Genomic DNA, 23189 nt, shown 5'->3' on the forward strand with positions numbered 1-23189 from the left:
GTGGTTCGATTGCATATGTGAAAGCCAAGCTGATGAAATGCAGGAAGCTGACTATCCCATTGGACATTCTGGGTAAATACAATCAAAACAAACACAAGAGTCTAATGCTATTAAGAAAAATGTCTCATGGTCTTTTACAGACAAAAATGAATTCCTAGATCTGCTAAGACGCTACTCCATTTTTTGTTCTGTGAAGAAAGAATTTGCGTTCATCTTCCTCTGAGGTTTTTGTGTCGTTCCCCTCAGTTATTTGTGCTGCAGCGCCACCACAGGCAAGGGGGTGAACAGGCTTCTCAAAGGGTTTGAATTGTTTGACATGGTGCAGTGTCGAAGTGAACTGCACCAGCTGAAAATGTAACTATCAAGAGTGAAAAGATTCTTAGAAATCTTTGTGTCACTGTGCGTACCTGATTCAGTTCATTTTCATCGGTACTGCGCCTGTGTCGTCCATTCTTTCCTCCTCCATTGATCTTGCACTCATAGCAAGCTTCAGGAGACAGACTGTCATCCTCATCACCATCCACGAGTTGGCCTGGGAAGCCTGAGCCTGAAACACAGTGACTGTGAGGAGACAAAAAGAGAAAATCATTTTAATAATCATTACATCAAATACCAAACATGGTTCACTTATTTGATGATGATGTAATTCCTCACCCCTGTCCAGCTCTGAAGAAACCTCCAGGACAGCCACACAAGTAGCCTCCGTCAGTGTTGGAGCAGCCGTAGATGCAGGGGCTTGTGCCTGTGCTACATTCATTCACATCCTGGCAGCCACCAGCATTCTGCTCAAAGTCAAAACCAGAAGGACAGACGCACTTGAAGCTGCCCAGGGTGTTGTAGCAGGAAGCGGAGCCACAAACAGTCCCGCTCTGACACTCGTTTTCATCTGCAGAAAGAGAAACCTATTCATTCTGATGATGACGCACACACAACACATGCAGTGATCCCAGACATCAAAAATGTTTTTGTACTTTTAGCAATACATTTTTCTGAACTTCTCCACCAAGCTAAACATGACAGCAGTTTAATAAAATCCCTAAGATTTCATAATGGTTTCCAGTTATCATGCGATTATCAGTGGATTGCAAGAGATTTCTGAAGTATTTCAAAAAATGTCTCCCTTCTGAAATGGTCCTAGTGGGTGATGGCTCTCAATCAGGTCAAATGAACAGACAGATCTGAAGACACACTGACTCACCCACACACTGGTTCCACTGGTAGTGCTGCACGTATCCCTGAGGACAGCCACAGCGGTAACCTCCTAGCATGTTCTGACAGCCATGCTGACAGCGATGGTTATTGTTACACTCATCCACATCTAAGGAAAGGGGAAAATAAATTTCTTTTAATCACTTACTTTACAAATATCAGCAGAAATGTCAACATAAGGACAGCTATCAAAGATGGATGGAAGACTGTAGGAATGATTCATTACAAACCCTTAAATTTTAAAAAGCTTAACCCAAAGAAATAATATATGGAACCCAACAGGACCTGAATATGTGAACATATCCTGCCTGCTCACCTTCACACTCTATGCCAGTGCTATCCAGGGAGAAACCTTTAGAGCATTCACAGTTGAAGCTACCAGGAGTGTTTACACAGGAAGCTCGAGAACCACAGACACTGTTTTGGCCTGTGCACTCATTGTTGTCTGCAAGAAACAAACAAACAAAAAAACCACATGATTTTTATTTGCTTCAGTGGCAAATAATTAGCAAATGAGCCACAGAGACTGAGGTTCGACTACTTGTAACTGAACTCACCAATGCAGGCGGTCTGATGCTGAGTGAAGCCATTTGGACACTTGCAGTTGAAGCCTCCGATGGTGTTAACACAGAGGAACTGGCAGTTGTGCTGCTTTGTTGAGCACTCATCCAGATCTTAATGCAAAAAAAGCAAGGCATGCAAACTAATTTAGCTTAAAACATAAACAAGTAATACGTAATTTTGAAGCTAGTTGCTGTGTGAATATATTTGCAAATTACATATTAGTCCAAAAGTAAATATTAATCATCATGTATCTGCAAAGGCTACGCTGGCTTAAGCACAACTACAGAGTTCTGTCACCTTTGCAGGTCTTTCCATCTGGTTGTAGGTTGTATCCTCTGGGGCAGGAGCACAGGTAGCTGCCTTCAGTGTTTTTACACAGGAAGTTACAGGGTTTTGGAGACAAGGAGCATTCATCCACATCTGCAATATGCAGCAAAGTTACATGAAGTAGAAGAAAGGTGAGTCAGGATGCCAACACAAATCTTCACAGTCAAAACCAGTGAAAGATTTTAATGTTTTCAAAGTGAGAAAAAATTGGATGGAAATAAAGCAAAGATCAGCCTTACCGACACAGGAAGTGCTGGTGAAGTCAGCTTTGTACCCTACATTACAGTGGCAGCGGAAGGATCCTATAGAGTTGATGCACTGACCGTTCTTGCACAGATCTGGCAACACCTGGCATTCATTGATATCTGTAACAATAAAGTTCTACTTTATATTAATCTGCACAGACTGCTATTGCAACAGATTTTCACAAGTCAGTTTTTTAAGTCAAAGTCAACTCTCAAGTCCAGGTCCAGTTGGTTCTCCAATGTACAAATACACACAACACTTTTCAAATGTTCAGTTTGAAAAAATTTTAAAAAGATGTGCAATATTCCTTCCACTCCCAAACTGTCTGGAACTGTCTTATAAAATTCACATAGAACACATAAAATACTTTGAAGTTAATTGCTGTGTGAATACATTCACAAATCAGATGAAAATTAAAATATTATTACAATCTTTGTTTTAATTTTCCTGTTTCAAAGTAACACATTGTGGGTGCAGATTATAGTTTGTTACTCACCTCTACCATCTGTGGTGTATCCAGGTCCAAGAGGGCACATCTTCTTGTATTGCACAGTGCCAGGTAGAGGGCACAACTCACACTGTGACCCCCAGCCTCGACCCGCATTGCAGCAGCACTCAGACTTAGTCACAGTGTTCCTGTTGGTTGACGATTGCTGGCACATAGTCTGCAGGACCTCTGTGAAACAGAAGCCCTTTCTGTTGTCTAATGGAAAAGAAAAGAAGTGTTTTTATTTGAGAATGCATTCTTGGATTTAGGAAACTGTGGGGTAGTTTGAAACGTTATTGAGGTCATATAGAAAAAACAAAAATGTTATTTTATTAAAAACTGACTCAAAACGGAGGCTATGTTGACATAAATATCATAAAATACGCAAAGAAAGACTAATTAGTGTCAATCGCGGGCCAGCCGGCAGCATAGGTCTTACCAATGCATTCAGTTCCAGTTGAGCTCGGCTCAAATCCGTCGTTACACTCGCAGCGATAGCTTCCCACCGTGTTGATGCAGCGACCGTTCTTGCAGATTCCAGGTTTGGCACGACACTCGTTCAAGTCTGCAGCAGAACAAACAGGTGAAGGAATGAAAAGTCTGAAGAAAAGGGAGAATTCTGTTGCAACAAAGTTGCTGCAGTATGGCAGGATGAATAAATTATAACATACAGTATATGGAGGCATGAAAACAGATGGATGAATGGCTGGGTGGATGGACAGAGGCATGGATAGATGGAAAAGTAGCCAGATGGACATAAATGACGATAGATATCTGTTCATCTGAGTCATATTTAATCAAGAACACCTATAGAGTATGCATATATATTTTGTTTTTCAGTCAGTGATTAACAAAAATGTTGCCTGAAAAGGCTAATTAATGACCTCAAGTTTTCATGTACTGTAGTCAAGCAGAAACAAGCTGTGAGTATTTTTTATACTTACATAAAAAGAGCCAAAATAGGAGCTACTTACTTTTAGTAAATTAAATATTCTCATTTTCCATCCCGATCCTGATTTCGAAAATACTTAAATAAAATCTAATAATTTTCCAGACTCTGCAGGAATCCTGTAAACTATAACCTGACACATTTCTACTGACCCATGCATCCCTCTCCATCTGGTCGCCGCTGCATGCCAGGAGGGCAGATACACATGAAGGTTCCAATCAGGTTCTTGCAGGTCATGCCTTTAGAGTCGCAGTCATCTAGTCCCTCTGAACACTCATCCTGATCTGTTTAGGGTTAAAAAAATGGCAACTGGTATTACTATTACTCATATTTATACAAAAACCAGAACAGAGAAGAAGAAGTAAAAGTGAGAGTGTTATTTCTGATCTACCATCTCACCTCTGCACATGCGCTGGTCATCTCGCAGCACATAGCCGGCAGGACACATGCACTCGTAGGACCCAAATGTGTTGACACAACGGAAAGCACAAAGAAGGGGATTCTGGGAGCACTCGTTAATGTCTTGAGCCAAGAAGAGGGACAGAGAGTCATTACTAAGGGGTAATGTCCATATAATAAGTATTCTTGGAAGTGATCCACTAACCTTCACAAGTCATCATGGGTCCCGGTTCAAAGCCCTCCTGGCACGAACACTCAAAGCCTCCCACTACATTGGTGCAGGTTCCGTTTCCACAAGGGTTCCCAATGGAGCATTCATCCGTGTCTGAAGAAACCGAATCACAGGAGCAAACACACAAAGTAAATACATGAAAAAATTATAATGCATGTTAATTTTATGACCAGTAAAAAGGACCCCAAAACCCTACATCGATCACCCCTACATGCAGATAAATCCACAGTCTAAATCAAGCAAAATTCAGTGATAATAGTGACTTTTGAGATTAAATTTGTTAGCTAGAAACCTTTAACACCATAACTCTGTCTTTGTCTTGTTCTATAAACTGAACATCTATCTAGAAGTCATCTCACCAACACAGTTGACTCCAGTGTAATCCAGGTTGTATCCAAAGGGGCATTCGCATCGGAAAGAGCCATCTGTGTTGATGCATATTCCATTCTGGCAAATTCCAGGATTATCCAGACACTCGTTCATATCTGCACACAGTCAGAAAAAGCTAGCTCATTTCAACAAATCTGTCTTTTTTTTTTCTTGATATTCAGGACATCAGATCACAGTTGCAGCACTCACCCTCTCGAGTGTCACCCAGTCCAGGCAGAGCTCCAAGGCCGTAGGGGCATAGAGTGTTGAAAGCAGCTGTTGAAGTGTCAACAAAATGCCGATGTTTTATGGTTGACATTATGTACAGATGTATGTGTGAAGGGGTGAGTATGTGTGTGTGTTACACACCATCAGTTTCTCGTGGGCACAGCTCACAGGGAATTCCCCAGCCCTCTCCAGGCATCTTGCTGCAGCAGCACTTGGCCTTAGTGGTGTTGAATGCTTTAGGGACTGAGCATTTGCCCGCCTCAAACTTGGTGAAACAGAAGCTCTCTCTGGTGTCTACCATAAAACGTAAGTGGTTTCAACAAGAAGCACAACGGTAAATATTGCTACAATTTGATCTTCAGCATTGTGATAACTCTTACCGTAGCAACGCCGTTTGTTGTCAGAGAGTACGAAGCCCGGCTGGCAAGAGCACTGGAAGCTGCCTGGGGTGTTGGTGCAGGTGCCGAACTGGCAGAGGTTGGGCTCTACTTCACATTCATTAATATCTAGTAAGATGGTGTGCAAAAGAAAAAAAATAGAAAAAGGTATTAGTCAAGATTTCAGCCATTTAAGTAAAACACAGTTATGTATATCCACATAAGTAAAACATGGACTGATTGCGTTGTTAAAAAGTGAAACCTGCAGATACCTCAGTTTGTTTTTACTGAATATGTCATGGTGTGTGTCAACAATCATGATGTATTGAAGATTTTTCCTGTTACCTAAACACTGGTCATTTTGCACCTGGTAACCTGCAGCGCAAATACATCTGAAAGATCCATCCAGGTTCTGGCAGGTTCCCGGAGAGCATGTTCCAGGCAGACTAGTACACTCATTGATATCTGTGGGAAATCATTTTAAAAGCATAATTTTACATTCAGTGTGACTTTTAATGGATTACATTTATCTCATGCATCTATTAGAACTTGTGACTTACCAATGCAATTCTTTCCATCAGGGGTGTTTTCGTAACCTTCATAGCATAGACATTGAAAGGAACCAAGCCCATTGATGCATTGTCCATTCCTGCACACTTGGCCCTGCAGAGCAAAGCACTCATCTACGTCTGTAAAGAAAATGTTACAGTGATTAGGAAAAACAGTGAAAAATCTTGACAAGAATAATTGAATGACAGAAGAAAGCTAAATTAGTTTTCTCGTGGCTATACCACACACACAAAAAAATAGAAAGAAAGCTGCATATTCAAGTACAACTTAATGTGTGGCTAAATGTTATGCTGACGCAGCTTTTTTTATTAAAATATAGACGTATAAATGTAATCAATATAACAGTAGCTGAATCCCTGAAACACTTTGACTTTTAAAGTACACAGTTTGCTGTTGACATTTTTGAAGCAGAACAGTGAACAGTTCCTACCCATGCAGTCATTGTTATGTGTGAGCTCAAATCCAGGAAAGCAGAGGCAGTTGTACGATCCCACCGTGTTTTTACAGGTACCATTGCCGCACGGCTGCCTTTCACATTCATCAATGTCTGAAGCACACATATAAAAAAAACATGATTTCATTTGTGAGAAGCTAACATACATCGTTTTTATGTATCAGAAAGTTTGAGATTGTACTCTTACCCATGCACATGGTTTGATCAGCAGTGGCCTTGAAGCCATTGTGGCAGAGGCAGCGATAACTGCCCTGCGTGTCGATACACTGTCCATGGCTGCAAGCGTTAGGAATCTCCTGGCACTCATTGCGATCTGCAAATAAATATATTTGATTTTTTTTTATCCATATTTAATCATAAACTTACCATCTAGGGATGAAAGTTTTAATTTAAAAAATATTATTGTGAGAATGAACTCAAGCACAAAAACTAATGAAATACATTGAGAAGAGAGAAGCATTTAATATTAACTTGCAGTAATATGTATTATACCATTATAATTACCTCATGTGTTGATTCATTATTGGTCTGAATTACCTGCCAGCCTTCTCTTGACGTCATAATAAAATATCTAATGTTTTTGCATAATCATGTAATCTGAAACTGTGCATCCACATTCCTGAGAAGGTTCTTACATATTCAGTGATGTAGAAGAAACCTCGGACATTTCTTTAACGTCTGGTCTTTAAATGTTTAAGTGGTCTAGATAAATTTTTTCTAGGCTTTTGGGGTGATGTAGCACTACTCCACCCTAGCTTGTCACTCTGCATTGCATGTCAGGTGGCTAAAAACATGTTACTTTTTATCTTGGTCAGAAAAAGGTAAAAAAAAAAAAAAACACATCCAGGAACTAAAGGAGTATATCCAGTTATATTCATAATGGTTCACAAAATAAAATAAGAACATGTTTCTGTGAAAAAAGAATATTTTACATGTTGAAAAAAAATACTACATTTAGAAGTATTTCTAGAAATATTTATTGCTTTTAAAATTAAAAGCAGTTACACCATGTAATTTATCTTGTTTAATCTTTTGTTGAGTAAATACAGTGTTTTTACAGCTAGGTTATCATACAATGCAAATTTAATAACAGCTAGTCCCTGCAGGTAATCTGTGAAGGTAAACATGAGCTCACCCAGACAGGCCCCGCTGGGGGACAGTTTGAAGCCCTGGGAGCACTCGCAGCGGTAGCTGCCTGGGATGTTGATGCAGTTTGCGTTGCGCTGGCACAGGTTGTCACCACTGTTGCACTCATCAATATCTGTGATGGAGATAGAAAATAACAAGCTTTAGACATCGATCACCAGCTCTATAACTCATCATATTTGGCTCTGAGACTGTGTACAACAGGACAAAAAAGCCATTATGGAGTTGTAGAGCTCAGGAAGCTACTCCCAGGATCTGATTGATGGCTTTGCTGGACACAGCTGCCCTTACAAGAACATAATTCAAGATAAATGAAGCAGAAATTAACCGGGAGGCTTGTAAACATATCTCACTGCCAGTGAGTAAGAGATGTGCATGCTTTAACTGAGCATGCATGTCCTGGTACGACTTCATTTGTTATTGATTTATTTAACCAGCACTTCTAGTCGTAAGTTCTTTGTGATATGAAATGCATTGGTTAGTGCAGCATGCATCTGTTCTGTCAAAATTGGAAAAACGGTATGGGTGGTGTGAGAATGCATGCAAGGCCAATATACAGTAGTTTTGACAGCAATTTGCAAAACAATCATCTTTGATATAAAATGAAAACTGTTTTTTTGGGCCGTCTGTGTGCAACTAATCAATATAATATGCATCACTTAGTGAATAGAATTATTAAAGCAAATTAATTATTCCAAATTCATTCTGAGTTCATTTTTTATTAATGAACATCACTTTAACATTAAATGGTATGTTTTGGTTTCTTTTTTAAAAGGACTTAGCCAAAAATGACAAGTTACACTAACCATAGTTTCCATTACAAAAGCACTAAAGGCATGAAACTTTTAGTTTTAGAATGCTTTTAAAGGAATTGTATGGCTACTTGCATGTCGTCCCCAGGAAAATTCATAATGCAGCAGATAGAAGAATAAAGAATATTTGAGCTGAGACTAACCTTCACAAATCAGTAGTATGTTGTTGTAGCTGAAGCCCATTGGACATTCACAGCGGAAGCTTCCAATCTGGTTGATGCACACTCCGTTAGCACAAATACCCGGGATTTCTCTGCACTCATCAATATCTGCGACAATAAAGCACAATTATAAAATAGCATCAACAAGCTTTGAAAGTGATCATTTGAAACTGATTAACAACCGCTGCTGGATTCACCATGACCTACCAACTGGTTTGCCGGTGTGGATGTCAATGATGAAGCCAGGAGCCAGGTTACCGCACAGTGTCCGGTACGCATCTGGACGAATCAGCACAGAGGAGACTCAGTGACAGTGATGAAACATGTTGCATTCAATCCGTCTATTTAATGCATTGTTCTGGGTTTTGTAGTGGCTCACTGGTAGCAGGAGTAGGACACGGCTCGCACGGCTTGTTCCAGGCTTTGCCCACATTGTAGGCGCAGCAGCACATCTTCTTGGTCATGTTGAATGACAGCTCATTCTCACACGTGTCATTGAAGTTGCGGTAGCAAACACTTTTCCTCATGTCTGCATTACAAGGCACAAATGAGAACTTTCCAATACACTACAAAGCTGTTTGCAGTAAGTCTGTTTATTTGAGGGAACCTCTACCACTCACCCATGCAGTTGTTTCCTCCATTGACCTGCATGTATTCAGGGGGGCACACACAAGTGTAGTTGCCCAATGTATTGTAGCAAGTTCCAGGCCCACAGATCCCAATATGAGCAGTGCATTCATCAATATCTGGAACAAAAAAAAATCTAAATAAATTAAATTAATTCAACTGGATTCATTTTGTAATGTCTTCACCGTTAAAGGAAGAGCACATACCTTCACAGATGCGAGTCTCTTCATTCAGGTAGTAGCCTGGCGGACACTCACACTGGAAGCTACCAAATGTGTTAATGCAGTTCCCACCCTGGCAGAGACCCGGTAACTCCATGCACTCATCAATGTCTTAAAGATTAAGCAAATAGAGAAATGAGTGTTTGTCACATCATTCCTTTTCTGTTAATATTTATCACTCAAAAAGGAGAAAGCGGTGTGTTCTACCTTCCAGAAGAACAGTGATGGGATTCGGTCTGAAGCCCTCCCCTCCTGGACAGAGTGTCTTGTATTCGGCTACAGGGAAATAACAAACAGTGAACCACTGTGATTTAAAACAAAATATTATAGGGTAAATGAGTGGATTTTGGTTCTGAGGATGCATACAGGAGTTGGATGTTGGGCAAAGTTCACAAGGGTTTCCCCAAGCTCTTCCATCGGAGCAGCAGCAGGAAGCTCGTGTAACACCCACACCGATCTCCACACTGCAGGAGATTCCTCCGTCACCCCGAGGAAGGATGTCCAAGAAACAGTTACCAACACGGGTATCTGACAGGAGTAAACAGCAATGTTAAGTCTAAATAAATCATAGAAATATTTAAACAGCAAGTAGTACAGTTTCTGAATATCTTCAGGTTTTATCATATGTAGTTATGAGACAGGGTATTTTGTGCGGTAAGTGGAAAGCAATATTTTCACTTAGACTATGGAGCAAGTAGCAGACTCCTCCCCCAGATTTAAAAGTAAGAAAATATTATGTTTTTGCACCACTGATTTTAACTAAAATGTACAACTGCTCCCTTTAGAAAAATTAAAGACATGGAAATAATTGTTGTCATTTCATGGCAGCTGCTGAGAGCTTCCTCTTTCTGCCACTAGGTGGCATGCTTTAAACTTGTTACATGCAAGAAAATCTCAATATGCAATGAAATGTCACCATCAACAGTTTAGGTATTTAATGTGTCCGATATTAAGCAACTAATAAATCTATTAACTTGTTGCATCAGGTTTGCCTGTGACCACACCTGGTTTGATGATGTGTGCAATGTGAAAAACCTTTAGTTGGTTAATTAATTTAAATATTATAGTGCTACTTAAATTGTTCTTGTATCACTTATTTATTAAAACACTTTTTTTTTTTTGAGTAAACATAATTTGGAGCTTTTGATGAATTTGGCACAATTTCTGTGCTGGTATGAAGTTCATTCACCTATTTCATAATATCCAAGATTACAGTTGGAGAACTGTCTAGAAATCTTCTGAATGTGACTCACCCACACAGCCCACGCCAGTGGGGTTGAGTGTAAAATCAGGTGGACAGTTACATATGTAGCTCCCTGGTATGTTCACACAGAGTCCGTTGAGACAGTTCACATGGACAGCACATTCGTTGATATCTGGAAGACACACAAAGAACACTCATTTTTGAACAAATGCCAACTTAATTGTTTGCACGGGAAGTATAACAGTTTTATATTTTTGGCAATTGTCTTTATGAAAAATCTTGCCACACAAACTAATAATTCAGGATAAAAGAGAATTTTGTTCTTCACAGCACTTTGTAATAATGAAATCAGCAACTTATCAAGTTTACTAAGTAAGATGGTAGCTTGTTTCTTTATTGTTTATCACTTATTTTATTGGACTCGGTTAAACACCATGAGGTCAATTTGAAAAAAAAATAGAACATGAAACCTTGTTTTATTTATTTAAACTTTAGTGTGACAGTTACCAGTGCAGTTTCCTCCACTGCGGTCCAGTTCGTAGCCATCGTCACAAACACACCGGAACATGCCTGGAAGGTTCTCACAGGTTCCAAACACACAGATGTTCTGGAAATTACACTCATCAATATCTGCAGGGAACATACCAAAGACAAGGTTATTATGCTACCCTACTTGAATGGAAAAATAATGCAGTCTGCCAGAATTAGTGCTGCACCTTTACAGGCCTTGCTGTCCTCAGTGGGCGTGAAGCCCATCTCGCACTCGCAGCGGTAGCCTCCAGGAGCGTTCAGACACTGCCCGTTCTCACACAGGTTGACGTTGTCTGCGCATTCATCCATGTCTGCAATAAAGCAAAGAAATGAGTTATTAAACAATGCCAAACTAGACTTGAATGAAATAAAGTTTAACACTTAAACAAAAGGAATAATTTAGAAAAGACAACCTTTACTTTTCATCAACAATTGATGCCTTTGGTTCTTACATTCAAAATATTTGTAGTGTTATTTTTGGCTCAAGACATTTTATTTTTTTTCTTATTTGCAAAATGCCTAAATATTTCTTCGCTAGCAAGGTCTGAAAAGTAGTAGGTGTACTATTCACATTATTAAACCATGTTTATCGGTCTTTTTCTAAAAAGTTTGCATTCTCTTTATTAAAAGTCAAACTGTCATTTCAATCACAGACTATTTGACCAAACCTGTTCTGAAGTGAGCATCTGACATCAGAGTAGTTTTCTTACCTGAGCATGAAAAGCCGTCTCCATTAAAGCCTTCTTTGCATGTACACCTATGTGACCCTGGTGTGTTGACGCAATCTGCATTGAGGTGGCAACTGTGGTCCTCTGAGGCACATTCATCATAATCTGGAAATAAAAGATGATCATGTCACCATAATCTTGGCAATAAAATACAGCTCTAGACAAAATTAGGTAATTATATTGAATTTAAATTGATTTAAATATTGGGAAATAATAATCCACAACTTCAATATTTACAGAGACAATCTGAGTATCGACTCACCCACACACTTGATGCCGTCTCCCACCCAGCCATCTCTACAGCGACACTTAAAGCTCCCCGGCACATTAATGCAAGCAGAGTGGATGTCACAGTTGTGAGCTCCAATCTCACACTCATCAATATCTGAAAAGAAATAAACAGCAGAAATACCCAACAGTTATACTGTTTATGTTATGTGAACTTAAAAAAATAACTACCACACAAACTCTCATAAGCACAAAGTGGTTTTGAATTTGTTGAAAGCATCCAGAAAAAAACCCAACACAAATGCAGTGCATCGTTAACCGGGAAAGGGGAGAATATACTTTGTTAGATTCTAATAAATTGAACAGTTTTGAATTTTCATTTTTAAAAAAGCAGCACATACGAAGAGAATAGAACAATTTTCGATGGCAATAAGGAACCTTGGCAGCAGAACGGTATCTTAAAACTTATTTCTGTCCCTTTGATAACAATACATTATTAAAAAGGAAATTTTCCTCACCTTCTACCACAACTTGTTACTTATTTCTTGATTGCATTCTAGAGCTACAAATATAATTTCATAAAAATGTAGAACTGAAAAATTTGAATAAATGGTTGGCCTATTTAAACACTTGACTCAGACAACCACTGATGGTTTTTTTTCCCCTGTTGGTGTGTGTGTTTGTGTGTGTGTACCTGTGCAGCCTGTGGATCCCTTCTTGACAAAGTATCCCAGCTGACAGTGGCAGATGAACGAGCCTTTGGTGTTCTCACAGTCACCGTGGAGACAGATGTTTGGGTTCAAATCACATTCGTTCACATCTGGGCAGACAGGGATGGATAGAGACCGGTTACACAAGTAGAGTTTTCTCGACGGAGCTCAGAGTGATTTAAAGTGAGACTGACAGAGAAAGTCCCACAGAAAACAAAACAGAGTCATAACATGTCTGAACTTAAGCACAGGTCAGGGAGAAAATAAATAATGCGTCAGCCAAAAATAAAATGATGAATTTTGAAGAATTTTCCTCTTACCGATACAGGTCCTCATGTCCATGGAAGCCATAAATCCATCAAAACACAGACAACGATATTCCCCAGGAATATTGGTGCACTGGCCTCCATCACAGACTTCTGGAGTCTCTTCACACTCATCAATATCTATCAAACAGCAGGAATAGTTTTTTTTTTATTTTAAAAGCAAACACACAAATTTGCTAGTGTTCAGTAAAGCATATCCAGCGTTTAATTACCTGAACAAGTCCTGAGGTCAGGCATCAGAGCATAGCCCTCACTACAGCTACACTCATAGCTGCCCTCAGAGTTGGTACAGTGAGTCTCACAACCTCCGTTCATGATGGTGCACTCGTCAATATCTGGAGAAGAGGTCATCATCATTAAACATTGGACATGCACGGTCTCAGTGAAAACAGAAAACCTAAAGTTAAATGGATTTCAACTTCTATCAAAATGTTATTCAATATCAGAATAAATTTTCCACGTACCGACGCAGCCCTGTCTGTCAGGTGTGGCCTGGTACCCGGTGTTACAGGAGCACTGGTAGGTCCCGGGCATGTTGACACACTGTCCGTTTCTGCACAAGTTGTCACTCAGCTGGCATTCATTCATATCTAAACCAAGGTAAAAATAATGACATAATACATTCTGAAATTCAAGAATGTACTGATTATTTTGCAATAAACTCATTTGACTTTCATAGATGCAACTGTTGGTTGTTACTGCATCTTTATATTTTGTGTTTGTAACCCCCTACCTTCGCAGACAGATGCATCGTTGCTGAGCACATATCCTGCAGGACATTCACACTCAAAACTTCCCTCTGTGTTCAGGCAGGTTCCTCCATGGCACAGCAAGGGGTTTCTCTCACATTCATCAATGTCTGTCATTAATTAGAAAACCATAACATAATTTAAAAAGTTACTCAACGAGTGTTAAAAAATGAGCTCATACAACATTTTTCTGTAGTTCAGACTTACCCATGCAGTTTTTCATCATCATGAAGCCACTTTCGTAGCCTTCGAAGCATTCACACTCAAAGCTGCCGGGTGTGTTGACACACGTACCGTGGCCACAGAGGTCAGGGGAGATTCGACACTCATCGATATCTGAAATAAAGGCACACAGAAGAAAAGGAAACAGTTTGTTTTATTTTATCGGGACATTTTATCAGTTTTTTATCTTAAATTTAGAGCCTCTGTCACCCAGTTCGAACCTGTGCAGTTTCTCTCCTCGGCTGTGAGAGCAAAACCGCTGTTGCACCGACATTTGAAACTGCCGATTGTGTTTCTGCAGGTTCCATAAGTACACAGACCCTGGAAGACCTTACATTCATTCACATCTGCAAAGAAACACGTTTAAAAAGTGATTAACAACCAACTCACACAGTGAATTCAGTGCGGTTCTACCACAAACTGGCTCCCCATCCGCAGTCAAAATTAAGTACCTTTATAGAAGGACCTGCCGGTGAGAATATCTCCTCTGTTTGCAAAGCCGCGACCTCTGGGACAGATGGTATTGAACTCAGATGTTCCTTCTTTAGGACACTCCTCACAATCGATCCCCCAAGCAGCACCCACAGAGCAGCAGCACATGTCCACACGGTACCTTCCTGGAAGAGGCTCACCGCACTCATCCTCGTGCCATTTCTTATAGCACTGCTCACTGCGCATGTCTGGAGAAAGTTCACAAAACCAAATAAGTCTAAATGATTTCTGCATTTAGACTTGAAGATGTGGGGGTTTTATCATCTAAGTTGCTCTTACCCACACATGTGCGACCACTGCTGTCCAAAGTCAGGCCTGCAGCGCATTCGCAGCGGAACGATCCCTGGGTGTTCACACACCGCCCATTGGTACACACTCCAGGGAACACTTCACACTCATTGATGTCTGCAGGGAGAGAAGAATTTGACACGGGCATAAAACATTCAAAATAAAAGAAAAATCATAAGGCTGAGGTATAATTGCAATGTACAAAACACAGGATCATCAGTGGCAACTAAAGGGGCCACACAGAGTCATCACACACACATTGATATAAAATACACTTACCTTCACAGACGAGGCCCTTCATGCGAGCAAATCCTCGAGAGCAAGCCGTGTCTAAGAGAACAAATAAAGTTGTAATCCTAATTTCTTAATGAATAATATATACAGTTTTCTTTTGTTAATAATTACACCAGCGTAGATTTATAACATTTTACAATGTTATGTAAAGTGCAAGTATGAATTTCGTGGCACATACACATATCTTTAACGTCTGAGTGATCTCATTAGGCCACTAAATGATAGTTTATTGATTGGAAAACTGTGAATGCCGCAGGGAACAGACGAGCACTGCGGCCAGAATATCTGCTGTTTGTTACCAAACTCTTTGCTGCGTCAAAGATAAGTTAATGTGTTGGGTAACTTTTTTTGCATCTGGAGAATTAAGACTGAACCACTAATGGAGAAACATGCTGAGAGAGACTTTTTTGTGCTGCTACCCTCATTATTCTGAGAAAATGGAACGTGTTACCTCAGACTCTGATTCACTTAAAAAACATTCAGACAAAATTAACTGCTTGGTTTGCCACAGCAGAGTTTTAAACAATTAAAGATACAAACAAACGTGCTGTATGCCAAGGGTCCATTCTTGGTAGAACTCCAGGTAATCTGTTATATTGGTCTTGGCAACATGTCAGTGGGGTGCCTTGAATCCCACCACGGCTCTGGCTACAGCTGAAATTTCAGCAGCAGCTGAAATAAAAAATCCACAGTCTAACTTCGAATATGTACGATGCTACGATCAGGTGTTTTGTACAGAGAGATTGGTATGTGCCCAGCTTCCAATGGAATGTGACTCTCAGCTGGTAAAAAAAAAATTGTGCATATGCTTGTTGCTTTTAAACCAAGTGATCATTGGTATAGTATTTACTATGAATATGCTGCACTCTGCACAGAAGACCCAGTCATCTGCATTCTCTCATGCTGCTGGTGAAGGTATTAATGGTGCTTCACCTTCCACTGTGAAGCTTAGACTGATTCCTCGGTACCAGAATTATCTCTCATATGCAACAGGAACTAAAGGCTCACTAGATGTTTGGTTTAATTTTGCTGTGATTTATTGACATTCATCCCTGGAAGTTTCAGAAAATGTAGCATTGCCTTAGCCATAAATTAACACATACTTCATCATAAATAACTTGAATGACTTAAATTATTTGAATTTATAATGTTGATGCTTCCTGTTGTACACAAAGATCTTCAAGAAATATTTCTGTTTTGTAAATAGACAGATCTTCCATTTCAGATTTCCATTGAGTCACTTCAACTTTTCCACTTTGTAAGGCTTCAACCACTATGTAGTATCAAACTAATACTTCAGAAATCAGCAGTAAATGACTTTGATTACTGTCTTCAAACATGGGAGCCATAGCCAATAAAACAAAAATGCCTTTGTATCACAGCATAAGTCAGAGTATGAAATTATTTGCTGTAAAATATTTTTACAACAATTTCATTAAAGGTATTCATAACTACAATCAAGAAGTTTTGCAATATATTGAATCACAATTGTTTTATATATTGTTATAATTGGTCAGGTAGGCTATTTTATGTCATGTATTTATGCTCATAACTATATTATATCGAGCAAGTTAAATAAACTCCAGTGTGGCTTAATGCCCACAAGAGCATTTCTTTATAGGTTAGAGGTGCTAGAGGTCATGCAGAGTGGTGGGACATTGTGTAATTGAAACAAAGTCAAGTGTGCAAAAGATTTTCAGCAACATAATCGCAATAAAAATATTTCCATCAGATTATGTAGCTTTACTGAATAACCAGTGAATGTCAACTTTACACCCAAACTAACAAACATTCATGAAGTTGTGTTTTGGGATAAATGAACTAACCGATCTCGCAGGGTTCGCAAGGGCTGCCCCAGGCGGCTCCCAGCGTGGAGCAGCACTCAGACTTCAGCGTGGCTCCGTTGATGTTCACCTCACAGCGGTTGTCTTGTATAGTGAGCCAGCAAGTGCTCTTCATGCTGTCTGTGGAGCCACAGCAGAGCAGAGAAGACTTGATTTAAAGAACTCTGTGGTGTTTTTAGGTGAAACAAACAGTTCTGTTAACACTCAGGATTCCCCAGCCAAAAAACCTAAACAACAGGCTAAGAAATGTGGTGAGCACATTTCTAATCCAAATAAAACATTTGCCAAGCCAGTTTTTCCCTATTAAACTCATGTTTGTGGGACACAAAATATAAACCAAGCAGCTAAGCTGATCAAAGATGACCTCAGCACATTAATATTATCACATAAACTTGAGTAACATCATGTTAAACTCTAATAATATTTAGCTTTCCATATTTTACTCTTAAATAATAATCATTTCTGTCTGAGGCTAAAGGTTAAGCTAGGTAAATACCATAAATCTGTGCATTTTTGTTATTTTCTAATCCCACACCCCTGCATTCCTTACAAATTTAGAGAGCAAAGATTTCCCACCAAATCCAGACGACCACCCAAACACAAAAGCACGCTTTACTTCCCTAATCTCTTCCCACTGGGAAATATAGAGCAGGAAACAGAAAAGCTAGAGGAATCAGTAGACCTCTGAAAGAAACAGCCCGTGCAATGTGTGAACTTTGTGATTAATATAGTCGTAGATATCAAAATTTTTGTTCAAAGCATATGGCTTTGAAAACTGAAAGAAATATTTTTTTTTACTTTACTATATAATATTTCATTTCACCTTATTATTTCTAATCTGTCTCAATGATTATAATCTCTTTTTGAACCAAAGCTAATTTTGGGATATTTTCTAAATAACAGTGTGTGTGCACCTGGCCCAGTTTTCATTTAAATTACTAGTAATTTGTGTCCACACCTGTTTTGGCAGAGGCATGTAGAAACACTCACACAATTTTAAGTGTTTGATGACACATATAAACTTATATTTTCCTGTGAGTCATGTAAAGCAGAAACCTTACGTATAATCTTGTGACATGGAAAACTTCTAAATGTTGAGGAGAAAATGTTAGAAAGCTATAGTCTGAGAAGGCTGACATGCTGTCATTCTTTTAAGTTGGGTTTTATTTGTACAGATGAATCTGGTCTGCTTATTTCTTAAGGAGAAATCGGAATAGACTAAAATGGAAAATTAACAAATTACAAAAGAAAAGGTAAAAAATCAATCACCAGAATCTCTTATTTGCCATGTTGCTGCCATAATTCACATTAAATGACTGTCTTACCAACGCAGATGGTATTCGTGGAGTCCAACTTGCTGCCATGGGCGCACTCGCAGTTAAAGGAACCGGCCACATTGCGACATAGTCCGTTGATGCATGGGCTGGAATCACACTCATTGATATCTGCGACAGGCAAAGACACACATTTGAAATCAGGGAAAAGTAACTTTCAGTAAGTTAGCACATCTGGCAGTAACACCACCTGCAGATGATATCCATAGTTAGAAACAAACAATAGAAAAACAAACAAACATGATTTTAGCAGAGAGATAACTCACCCTCGCATGTCTCAGAGTCGGGTTTGAAGACGAACCCTTTGGGACAGGAGCACGTGTAGGAGCCCGGGGTGTTTCTGCACAGTCCATTGTCACAGAGCAGTCGGTTCACCAGACATTCGTTGATATCTGCCAGTAGGTCAGAGAGAAAACTCTTTTCAACATCATTAGGATTTATTTGCATTGTTTACTTATCATTATTGCTCAGGCTCATCACTAGAAACCTGTAAACACTCCTTGTAAAAAGGTGTATTAAGACGCAAAGCAAATGCATATTTGTTGACATGGTATATTTTCACACACTTTTCATGATTCTTAGGTACCATAAAATAAGTCTTAAGCATTTTCCATCGCTTATTTTAATTTTTAAGTCTTAAGTTTTTTTGGCTAAAAAAAGTGACTTTAGTAAATGTTACATTCTAGTTAAGCAGGAGGTGGCTCTAAGGAAGTAACTTTTCTACTGAATGTGTCTGTATATGAACTGAGATAATTGATTAAAAAATCTAAAATGAAAGGATAGAGAGAAATATGGTTGGGAAATGACTTATAGCTTCTGAGATGGATGGTAAGAGCTCTAAAAAAAGATCCAAAGTTCACTGTTTCTTTCACTAGGTTGCAGCAAAATGTTTATATTTTGAAGCAATTAAAGCTTTTTTGAAAGCCCTTTAAGCATCTCTAGAAAGTGCTGAATCATAATCAATGATTACTTATTGAACTTACTTATTTCAGTAATTGTTTAGAATATGATTTCTACAAGTTTCACAAGACAGTCAAAGTTTCACCATTGATGGTACATGATACTGTTTCTCCAGTCTACAACACTGTACCAAAGTATAAGTCTTTAATGTTTTGGATTTAGTCTTTGATGCACCACAGACCATAAAAGGAAAAGGACGGAGCCCCTGAAATGCTTTTGGCAAGAGAGTAAAATTGTTGCATTTATATTATGCTAGTGCACACACAGGTAAACATATTTAGTTACATTATAACTACGGACTTCAAAGAATTGCTTGCAGGATGAAAAACATGCATAATTTTTCTTTCCACTTTAAAGTTAGGCATTTTTTCTTTTGGTTTCTCAGATAGAATGCCAGTAAAATACAGAAAATGAGAATTCAGGGGATTTGAATAGTTTTTCCTGGCACTGCAGATGTCCAAACATACAAGTCATAGACACAGCTACTTGACTTTTACTAGCATTTGTAGCACACTTATGATCACAGCAGCCCTGAAACATCTGTGAATCCTTTCTTTACAGGAAGAAATATTATAAACTTCCCATAAAGTTAAGCTCTGAAAACAAGCGCAGACTCACCGGCGCAGTTCTTTCCACTCGTGTCAGACTCGTAGCCAATGTTGCAAATGCAGCGGTAACTTCCTCTGAGGTTCTCACACATGCCATTCTGGCAGATTTCTGGGTCCAAGGCACACTCATTGATGTCTAAGAAACCATCAAATGTAACTCAGACGATGTTGGAGATAAAAATGAATGAAGCAATGATTTTTCTAAATGTAAAAGGCTTACCTCTTCCATCAGTTGTGATACCAATACCACCGCTGCATACAGCCTGGAACTCAGCTGAATGGGAAACATTGAACAGCAAACAGTTTAAATAAGCAGATTTTCTTTTTTTTTTACTCTCAACTTTGACACAAAGATACTACCTGAGTTTCTGGATGGGCAGGGTTGGCAGGGCTCTCCAAAGCCATGCTCAGGGTTAGCACAGCAGCACTCGGACTTGGTCACTGCTCCTGGAAACGGACGTGAGCACGTTCCCATTTTTATGGTGCCGTAGCAGGTGGTCCTCATGTGTGTGTCTACACACACTCTTCCATCAACATCAACGGCCAGACCCGGTGGACACTCGCAGCGGAAGGAGCCCTCGCTGTTGATGCAGCGGCCGTTCATGCAGATGCCAGGTGTGAGACACTCATCGGTGTCTGATGGAAAGAGAGGGTGCAACAGAAGGACATCATGAAGTAAATACCAAGTATTTAAAGATTTATGCCAATAAATTAATTTCATAACCTGTCATGACAATTTTATCCCAACCTACTTTTAGATCAGAATTTTATTATAATTGTCTTCCAATATACTTAGCCAGCAGGCAGCTACTGGTAGTGTAGTTAAACCCTCAAAAGGAAAATACAGGCTGGGTATGTGATCTTAAGTGCTTAAGTAGAAGGCAATCGGACATCTTCTCTTGTTTCATGAGGATCTTTTGACTCTTTCCAGAAGTGATAAAACCTGTTAGGTGAAAGATTAAATATCTTCTACTTAGAAAGTGAGCGACTGTGAAGTCATGCCATTCACAATCGCTGAATTACCTAATACTGTATAATGAAAAATGTTTTTGGTGAACCGGTCTTATTTGAAATCCAATGCTGTCACTTGTTGGCATAAAAGTTACTATGCTGGCTAGAACTGCAGCAGAAATGCAATGTCTACAAAAATGCAATGAAAATTGTAGTTGTTTTTTTTCCCCAAGTAAAAGTTATTTACCGATATATCAGGTTATTGCAGAGCATTTAATTCCTTCATTAGGGTGTCAGTTTATTAGGCCCTCAATCTTTTTTCTCCTCTCTGAATACATCACAGTACAAACCTTCACATTGTGAAATCAAGTTGTGTTGCAGACTCTATCCCTTTTTTAATCCTGAACAGCGCCATTGTGTTATGCGCCAGATTGACATTCGTTCTTCAGCAAATTTTAATTTGTTTTCAGCTTGTGCTCATTTTCTTTTTACACAGTTCTTTATTTTGGATGTGAATGTGAACATAAGTGTTGAGAGTCTTAACACTGAAAAAGGAAAAATTGTAAAAATGAATATTTATGTCTTGTGAAAACTTCTTAAGAGAAAATGTAATTGTAGGATCATATCCTGTTATTATGTTTTACTTATATCGTGTTATTTATTTTATTGGTCAAGAAACTTGGGATCCATTTATAAACAAAGCTCTTAAATACATGTTTTGTTACAAATGCAATGAACTGGTAGCAAGTTGGAAAAATTCCATAACATATTCCTAAAAGAATTATTAATTTTCTTGTCTGTATAGTTATTTTTGGACAGTGGTAATTAGAAACTTGTGAGGAAGTTAAAAAAATGACACAAAATCTCTTTAAAAAATAAATGATCATTAAGATTTCACCAAATTTACACATGCTAAATCATACCGATGCAATACCGGCCACTGGGTGCTAAAGTGAAGCCCGGCTTGCAGATGCATTTAAAGCTGCCGTCCTCGTTGATGCACATGCCATTGAGACACATGTTGGTAGTGGCGCACTCATCGTGATCTGGCAAAACCAATAAAAGTTTGATGATTTTCATGACGATGACCTCTTCCATATGAAGTTCAGCCATGTTTTTGCATTTGCTTCTTTCTCACCAATGCAGTTCTTCCCATCCGGAGTAAGCTCAAAGCCAGCATTGCAGATACACTGGAAGCTGCCCTCTGTGTTGACGCAGCGGCCGTTACGACACATCACTCCATTCACGATACACTCATCAATATCTATAAAGAGGTGAGACTATGTGTTAATTGTGTTTACGAAACATTTGACTCTGCTATGATGAATTTGTGCATGTTGAAGGCATTTTCAGATGTACCAATGCAGGCCTGTTTGGTAGGGGTCCCCTGGTATCCTTCGTGACATTTGCAGTGGTACGCCCCAGGTGTGTTGACACAATCGCCATTGATACATGGGTTATTCAAACACTCATCCACATCTATAAGTACATAATAAAAACAGAGCAAAAATCACAAATAATCAACCAGGACAATAATTAAGTTCCTTAATCTTACAGGAGATGGCAGTGTAGAGCCTGAAATAAAGTTGTAACTTTCACTGCATCACATGTGGTTCTATGCTCCAGTGCAAACTGCATGGCCATGTTTCTTACCAATGCACTCCCCGCGGACATCCTGCTTGTATCCCATGTTACACTCGCAGCGATAGCTCCCACGTGTTGGGATGCATCGTCCATTTAAACACAGGTGGGTAAAATGTTGGCAAAAGTCAAGGCTTTCATTCACAGAAACAGTGCCTTAGAAAACAGTGGACACAAAAAAAGAATAAACGTTCAAAAAAGATTGTGTAGGTACCACACTCTCTGTTTTCTTTCAGTAAACATAATCATTCAGATCTACTGAAGGGACTCACCTATGTTCAGGTGATTCAGGCCTCCTCCATTCCCTCCAAATGTCCCTCCATTGCCCCCAAAAGTCCCTCCATTTTCTCCAAAGCTGTCCCCTCCGCCATTGGTATGTGGCCTTCCATTCCCGTTACCGTTTGGTATACTGGGGAGCTTGAATCCATAGTTTCCGTTGTTGCTGGGGAAGTATCCGTTGGGGAAGGTGTGAGGGAGTCCTTGTGGGACACCCACAATACACAGACGCCTGAACTCATCTTGTAGAAAATGAGATGGAAAACAATAATTTAGAGTTTTGCTGTGATCAGTTTGCTTCACTCGATTCATGCATGACACAAAATGGCTCATGTAAATCCTCAAAGTACTCAATTATTCAAACCAGCTTGCTTTAGGGCAATCAGTAGGAAAAAAATGTTAACAATGTGACTTTTTAGTCAATA

The 23189-nt window shown here is 39.3% G+C and overlaps 1 protein-coding gene across 1 annotated transcript in view; it reads right to left on the minus strand.

Annotated features, from left to right (window-relative positions):
* fbn2b (fibrillin 2b) overlaps positions 1-23189 on the minus strand; it is a 74967-nt gene that overhangs the window by 3682 nt on the left and 48096 nt on the right. Inside the window, exons 11-64 of the mRNA XM_032572004.1 lie at positions 22761-23006; positions 22501-22644; positions 22207-22326; positions 21986-22111; positions 21771-21893; positions 20257-20532; positions 20117-20170; positions 19907-20032; positions 18595-18720; positions 18320-18439; positions 16977-17114; positions 15136-15186; positions 14848-14973; positions 14529-14756; positions 14298-14423; positions 14062-14190; positions 13839-13964; positions 13570-13695; positions 13318-13440; positions 13100-13225; positions 12764-12889; positions 12104-12226; positions 11824-11946; positions 11299-11424; positions 11090-11212; positions 10632-10754; positions 9745-9906; positions 9586-9654; positions 9364-9489; positions 9151-9276; positions 8910-9059; positions 8738-8809; positions 8513-8638; positions 7547-7672; positions 6599-6724; positions 6388-6504; positions 5948-6076; positions 5733-5852; positions 5391-5516; positions 5152-5304; positions 4993-5058; positions 4773-4898; positions 4387-4506; positions 4182-4304; positions 3935-4066; positions 3273-3398; positions 2843-3049; positions 2340-2465; positions 2071-2193; positions 1767-1883; positions 1526-1654; positions 1199-1318; positions 655-886; positions 408-561 (exon numbers count right to left, since the gene is read on the minus strand). Of these exons, the coding sequence (XP_032427895.1) occupies positions 408-561; positions 655-886; positions 1199-1318; positions 1526-1654; positions 1767-1883; positions 2071-2193; positions 2340-2465; positions 2843-3049; positions 3273-3398; positions 3935-4066; positions 4182-4304; positions 4387-4506; positions 4773-4898; positions 4993-5058; positions 5152-5304; positions 5391-5516; positions 5733-5852; positions 5948-6076; positions 6388-6504; positions 6599-6724; positions 7547-7672; positions 8513-8638; positions 8738-8809; positions 8910-9059; positions 9151-9276; positions 9364-9489; positions 9586-9654; positions 9745-9906; positions 10632-10754; positions 11090-11212; positions 11299-11424; positions 11824-11946; positions 12104-12226; positions 12764-12889; positions 13100-13225; positions 13318-13440; positions 13570-13695; positions 13839-13964; positions 14062-14190; positions 14298-14423; positions 14529-14756; positions 14848-14973; positions 15136-15186; positions 16977-17114; positions 18320-18439; positions 18595-18720; positions 19907-20032; positions 20117-20170; positions 20257-20532; positions 21771-21893; positions 21986-22111; positions 22207-22326; positions 22501-22644; positions 22761-23006 (7133 nt within the window). The remainder of the gene's footprint in view (positions 1-407; positions 562-654; positions 887-1198; positions 1319-1525; positions 1655-1766; positions 1884-2070; positions 2194-2339; positions 2466-2842; positions 3050-3272; positions 3399-3934; positions 4067-4181; positions 4305-4386; positions 4507-4772; positions 4899-4992; positions 5059-5151; positions 5305-5390; positions 5517-5732; positions 5853-5947; positions 6077-6387; positions 6505-6598; positions 6725-7546; positions 7673-8512; positions 8639-8737; positions 8810-8909; positions 9060-9150; positions 9277-9363; positions 9490-9585; positions 9655-9744; positions 9907-10631; positions 10755-11089; positions 11213-11298; positions 11425-11823; positions 11947-12103; positions 12227-12763; positions 12890-13099; positions 13226-13317; positions 13441-13569; positions 13696-13838; positions 13965-14061; positions 14191-14297; positions 14424-14528; positions 14757-14847; positions 14974-15135; positions 15187-16976; positions 17115-18319; positions 18440-18594; positions 18721-19906; positions 20033-20116; positions 20171-20256; positions 20533-21770; positions 21894-21985; positions 22112-22206; positions 22327-22500; positions 22645-22760; positions 23007-23189) is intronic.

This window comes from Xiphophorus hellerii, chromosome 9 (genome assembly GCF_003331165.1).
Source record: "Xiphophorus hellerii strain 12219 chromosome 9, Xiphophorus_hellerii-4.1, whole genome shotgun sequence".
Taxonomy (NCBI): Eukaryota; Metazoa; Chordata; class Actinopteri; order Cyprinodontiformes; family Poeciliidae; genus Xiphophorus; species Xiphophorus hellerii.